The sequence below is a fragment of the Buceros rhinoceros genome, unplaced genomic scaffold (assembly GCF_000710305.1).
Source record: "Buceros rhinoceros silvestris isolate BGI_N320 unplaced genomic scaffold, ASM71030v1 scaffold4817, whole genome shotgun sequence".
NCBI lineage: Eukaryota > Metazoa > Chordata > Aves > Bucerotiformes > Bucerotidae > Buceros > Buceros rhinoceros.
Window position 1 is genome coordinate 53,084 of NW_010423810.1, and position 6,277 is coordinate 59,360.

General features: G+C 41.4%; 1 protein-coding gene across 1 annotated transcript in view; it reads left to right on the top strand.

The window, feature by feature from the left end:
* The window catches only part of SLC17A8 (solute carrier family 17 (vesicular glutamate transporter), member 8), a 28,426-nt gene that overhangs the window by 21,821 nt on the left and 328 nt on the right, over positions 1–6,277 (top strand). The window contains exons 9-12 of the mRNA XM_010140537.1: positions 2,033–2,165; positions 3,439–3,549; positions 5,409–5,536; positions 6,179–6,277. Of these exons, the coding sequence (XP_010138839.1) occupies positions 2,033–2,165; positions 3,439–3,549; positions 5,409–5,536; positions 6,179–6,277 (471 nt within the window). The remainder of the gene's footprint in view (positions 1–2,032; positions 2,166–3,438; positions 3,550–5,408; positions 5,537–6,178) is intronic.

The window sequence follows — 6,277 nt, forward strand, 5'->3', positions numbered from 1 at the left end:
AAAGAGTTGATTAAAAAATCCCATATATCATGAAAACTGCAAGGTAAATAAATAGGAGTACACATTTTGATTAGTGCTGGCAGTTTAGCATTCCTTGCCAGGTAATTTTTGTCCTCTTTTCTTTTTTTTTAATTATTTTTCATTGATAACGAGGAGTCAAATTCTTTATGGATTGATATTCCCTGCCACTGCCACTTCATTAAAGCCAGTATTGTTACATTCACTCTTCAGAGCATAAATGAGGACTTTGGAATATTTGTTTCAGAAGTTTTCCCAACATTCCTTTAAAAAACCTTCTTGCTATATTGTAAATTTTTTCCAAGCAAGTGTAATCCTGTGAACTGATAACAAATAGCATCAGTACCTGTGTGATCCGGGAGCACCGGTGTGCCCAGGTTCTGCAATGCTGTCATGGTAGCAATGACACTCTGAATGGCCAAGAGCAGCATGGAGATGAAGAACAGGGGTATTAAGATGAAATAGGTTTCTTTATTCTAAATCACCTTTCATAAATGCCAGAGTAGTACCTCTGTGTACCTCACTAGGTGAAGACTAAGTTACCTTATGTAAATAAGGTAAAATCAATGTAAGGAAGCTGCCTATCCTAGAAAATAAGCTCAAACTTCTCACTAAATTACTTCTTCAAAGAAAAGTTTCTAGAAGTTGACATGCTGATCACGAAAACTCTGCAAAACAATCTTTTCACTTATCTGGGATAAGTACCAGAGCTAACGGAAACAGCAATAACCCTTGGCAGAAAATTCACAAGGGGAAGTTGCACTGACCAGCTTGATAAACTTCTATGATGAAATGACTGGCCTGGTAGGCAAGGGGAAGGAAAGCAGTGGATGTTGTCTACCTAGACTTCAGCAAGGCCTTTGACAGCATCTCCCATAAGATCCTCATAGACAAGGTGTTGATGTATGGGCTGGTTGAGCCAACACTGAGGTGGATTGAAAACTAGCTGAATAGCCAGGCCCAGAAGATGGTGACCAGTAGCATGAAGTCTAGTTGGAGGCCAGTAGTTAGCAGCGTACCCCAGGAGTCAGTACTGGGACTGACCTTGTTTGACATCTTCATTAATGGTCTGGATGAGGAGGCAGAATGTACTCTCAGCAAGTTTGCAGATGACACATAACTGGGAGGAGAGGTTGATAGGCCAGATGGTTGTGCTGCCATCCAGAGGGACCTTGACAGGCTAGAGAAATGTGCTGACAGCAAACTCATGGAGTTCACCAAAGGGAAATACAAAGTCCTGCACCCGGGGAGGAACAAGCGCATGCACCAGGACATGCTGGAGGGCCACCCAGTGGGAAAGCAGCCTTGCAGAAAAGGACCTGGGACTCCTGATGGACACTGGGTTGACCATGAGCCGGCAGCGTGTGCTTGCAAAGAAGGCAAATGGTATCCTGACCTGCATTAGGCAAAATATTGCCAGTAGGTAGAGGAAGGTGATCTTTCCTCTCTACACAGCACTGATGAGGCCATGCATGGAGTACTGTATCCAGTTATGGGCTCCCTAGTACAAGAGAGACATAGACATACTGGAGAAAGCCCAGTGAAGGTCCTCAAAGATGATTAAGATGATATGAGCAAAGGCTGAGAGCTGGGAGAAGAAAAGCCTCAGGGGGGAATCTCATCAATGTATACAAATACCTGAAGGGAGGGTGCAAAGAAGAGAGTCAGACTCTTCTCAGTATTGCCCAGTGACAGGACCGGAGGAAATGGGCACATTCTAAAACACATAAGGTTGCACCTGAACATCAGAAAACACCTTTTTACTCTGAGGGAGACTGAGCACTTGCACATGTTGCCAAGAGAGGTTGTGGAGCCTCCATGATAAGGTTACCCAGGTCTTGATTGCAGGTTCTGTTGGTGAAAAGGTCTGCAATCCTCCCACACAAGTATCCAGGATAAAAATATGTCCAGTGGTGGGTATGGGGGAGGTGAAGAAAACGTATGGCTCCTGTTGTCTTCCCCCTAAATCCTGAGGAAGGACATGGGCAGTAAGCACTCATTTGTCTAATTGCAGGTTGGTCTTTTGTCAGCAGTTCCTCACATGGTCATGACAATAATCGTACCCATTGGAGGGCAGCTGGCTGACTTCTTACGGAGCAGGAAGATTTTAACCACTACCACTGTAAGGAAGGTCATGAATTGTGGAGGTACTACTGGATTCTGGAAATACTGTATTTCAGTTCTGTGCTGCAGTTGATGCAGACATCATAGTTTGGTACATGTTTAATTGCAACAAGAGACAAATTACACCACATTTTATTTGCAGCTGGTTAATCTGAAACTTTTCATGGAGAGCTGATGTTAGATATCTTCATGTTATAAATCCTTACTCATATGAGCATGCTTTTAAAACAGGAGGAGGCAAGAAGCCTGGTTAGTAATTAGAACGGTAATAAGAACTGGTCCAGAAGAGTAGTGTAATGAAACAGGCATCATCCTGCAATTTCATACAGAGCTAACCAGATTCTGTGGTGCTGCAGAAGTCCTTTCCCAGTAGATACAGCCTTGCGATAACCAGCCATGTTCCCATGTGCTACTTTCAGCAGAACCCACTGAGAGGTTTAGGCTGAAAGGTAGAAGAAAGGTGAGGGACAGACAAACAAACTCATTGTTACTCAGCACAAAATAGTTTATTTCCAGTTCAGTCACTAAAATGAAATATCAATGACATCTACATGTAAGGAAGATACTAAATGAGAGCAAAAATTTTAAGCCAGATAGCCTTTGGAGCTGCTTTCCTCTGCCATCTCCTGGCTTAACATTAGTTATGGACTGCACAGGCTGCCCGAAATAGAGAAGCCTGCAGAGGCGCCATGCAGCTTGGCTATGCAACTTCACAAGGATTTTTATATTCATTATATTTTCAGGGTGTATTTACAGTGTCATTAAATAAAGTTAACTCAAGGATTGTAACGTTGCATACTAGAAAATGGTAATTTGCAGTAGTGGCAGAGACCGGAAGTTCCCTGTGATAGTCAGGGATGCCCTATTGTGATGGTAGCACACTCGTCTGAAAAATGCTCTTTTGTCCCATTTGCCAAGAATGTCTCAGATCACTAGAACCATGAGAAATTGGGGGCAAGAAGTATTTTTCTCCTTTCCCTATGCTGTTTGTGTTGTTGTGAATTTTTCAGCGCTTCGCACAGAGACAATTTCTCCTTGTTTCCCTGTACTGCTCAGTGAGTTAACCATCATCAGCTGTTTGGGTCATTTACACAACAATGAGAAGAAAAATGTTTATTCTCAGACAATAAATATTCAAATATTTCTACAAGAGCACAAAGCTGCTAAGTATGTTCATTAATAAGATATGAAAGAACTTTATTTCATATTAAGTTGTTGTTGTGGCTAGAACTTATTAGTCTCTCAGTGACAAATAGTAATTTAAATGTAATTTATTCCCATGTGTTTCATTTGAAGGCTTTGGGATGGAAGCAACCTTGCTTTTGGTGGTTGGTTATTCTCATACAAAAGGTGTGGCTATTTCCTTTCTGGTGTTAGCAGTAGGTTTCAGTGGCTTTGCAATTTCAGGTAAGAATTAATCTTACTATTGATTTTACTGTTAGTGATGAAAGTGTTGTTATTAACATCACTGTTATTACTGTCCCCATTTCTGTTCTGTGTGTTTCTTAGTGTGGCTGCTTATGGGGCATTCCTTATTTTTTCCTATATCAGAAAATATTTACTTCACTATCTATGAAACACGTTGCACACAGGACATGCTTTTTTGAAAGAACCTGCACTGAATAGTTGCTCAAAGGCTATCAATTGCAACTCTGCTTCTGGTTTTTACTTTCTAGATAGGTCCCCTCTCTACTGAGCTCTATAACCAGCCTTTCTCCAGAACCGCTGTTTCTAACACTTTCATGGGTCTCACCAGTCCCAGACTGTCTTTTGTAGCTCCACCAATGCCATCATTAATAAAAAAACTCCTTTTGTTATGAAGAAGGAAGGCCATCAGCTATTAGACTGCCAAGAATATGGATCTATTGAGCAAAACTGACCAGCAAAGTAGCTGCTGGTCTTCAGTTATTTCAGGATTATGCAGGTGGGAAGTAGGTTTGCTACTCAGTTACGAGGTGCTTGCACAGCAGGCCACTTCTGTCTACTTTTATTGCAGGTTTTCCCTAGTACTCAACCTTTTGCTGTGTTTAACCCCATGGACTTAGAATTAATCATCCTTTCTTGCAGACAAGAAGTTAACCATGAGCAGCAATGTGCCCTTGTGGCCAAGAAGGCCAATGGTAACCTGGGATACATTAGTGTGACCGGCAGGTTGAAGGAAGTTCTCCTCCCCCTCTACTCTGCCCTAGCGAGGCTCCTTCTGGAGTACTGTGACCAGTTCTGAGCTCACCAGTTCAAGAGAGAAAAGGAACCACTGGGGAGAGTCCGGTGAAAGGCTGGGGTTGGATTAGGGGTTGGACCATCTCTCCTACGAGGAAAGGCTGAGAGTCTGTTTAGCCTGGAGAAGAGAAGGCTGAGAGGGGATCTTACCAATGCTTATAGATATCTAAAGGGTGGGTGTCAAGAGGATGAGACCTCTTTCCAGTGGTGCCCAGTGATAGGACAAAGGGTAACGGGCACAAACTGGAACACAGGAAGTTCCATCTGAACAGGAGGAATAACTTTGCTTTGAGACCACTGGAACAGGCTGCCCAGAGAGGTGGAGTCTCCTTCTTTGGAGATATTCAAAACCTGCCTGGATGGAACCCTGTGCAACCTGCTCTAGGTGAACCTGCTTTAGCAGGGAGGTTGGACTAGATGATCTCCAAAAATCCTTTCCAACCTCTGCCATTTTGTGATTCTGTGATCATTCATAGCTCACATGACTAATTTTCATTACCTAAGCAAGATAATTATCTTAGCCGATTTTTACTATTTGTTTTTATTTCTTAATAAAATATGTACCGAGAAGATATGCTAAAGTACATGTAATTATTTTTCCTGCTGGTTTATATTCTGTTTGTTTTTTTTTTATCATATTGTTAAACTGCTACTTGAAGTACCAGAAGATGCGGATTAAAAACCACTACTACCTAAATGAAAAAGATACCAGACTGTTGACAAGCATTCCTTAATTAAAAATGTTTCTTGAGCTCATTGTTTCAGTATAAGAAGATGGGAAGCACAGATACTTTAAATGAGACCAAAACAAACTATTTTCTACACAACATGATCCCCATAGGTTAAAAAAAGGTTTTGAAAAAGAATACGCAGTTGCAACATATCTTCCACCTTTATCACCAAGAAAATACTGCACTTGTCTCTTATATATGGTAGCGGAATTTCCTACTGTTTTCAGGCTTCTTCAACCAGAACAGCTGTTGAAAGCCCTGTTGGCCTGGTAGTGCAAAGCTGCATAGTTGACTGTTGTCTCTCATTTGCTGTAGGATTCAACGTGAATCACTTGGACATAGCCCCGCGTTACGCCAGCATCCTAATGGGGATCTCCAACGGCGTGGGGACGCTGTCAGGCATGGTGTGCCCGCTCATCGTTGGTGCAATGACGAAACATAAGGTAACATTTCTCCATGTTTTCTAGGAAAAGGATTAGGTAATGCAACAAAAGTTAAGACACTTTGAAGCTTCCTGGGAACTCCATTTCATCATCGATCTCTGCAGCCGTCTTCTGTTGTTATTTGTTTTAAACATTTACTTTTACAATATCATGGGGGACAGATTTTCGGCTATTCTAAACTAATTATCTGTGTAGGGAGATATTAGTTTACACCACCTCAGGCTAGGTCTCTGCAATATCTCCATACTACTGGGTAATGCTTATAGGACTTGGGAAACTCCTCTACAACACATCTCTGGTAGTGTTCCTAAGCAATCACTGATTAATAAGTGATAAATAATAATCACTACAATAAGATTAACTTGGTTGTTAAAGAAATCCCTGCACTTCCCACTCCAAAAATATTTCACATGCAAGAGAGAAACTTCACCGTGAGGAAAAAAAAAATCTCACATTTTATTTTATTAGCCATTATTATGTAAAAAAAAATCTTCACAATGACTCATAAATTTTTCTATCTGTAGCATAAGGAATCAAACAGTGGTCACAGTCATTGTTCAATATGTGCCAATTCATGGTCTAACTCAGAGAGTAATATTTATTTTTACTGCACATTTAATGAGACCTGCACCATTCTTTCAGACTCGGGAAGAATGGCAAAATGTCTTTCTGATCGCAGCCCTGGTGCATTACAGTGGAGTGATATTCTATGCTATCTTTGCTTCTGGGGAAAAGCAGGAA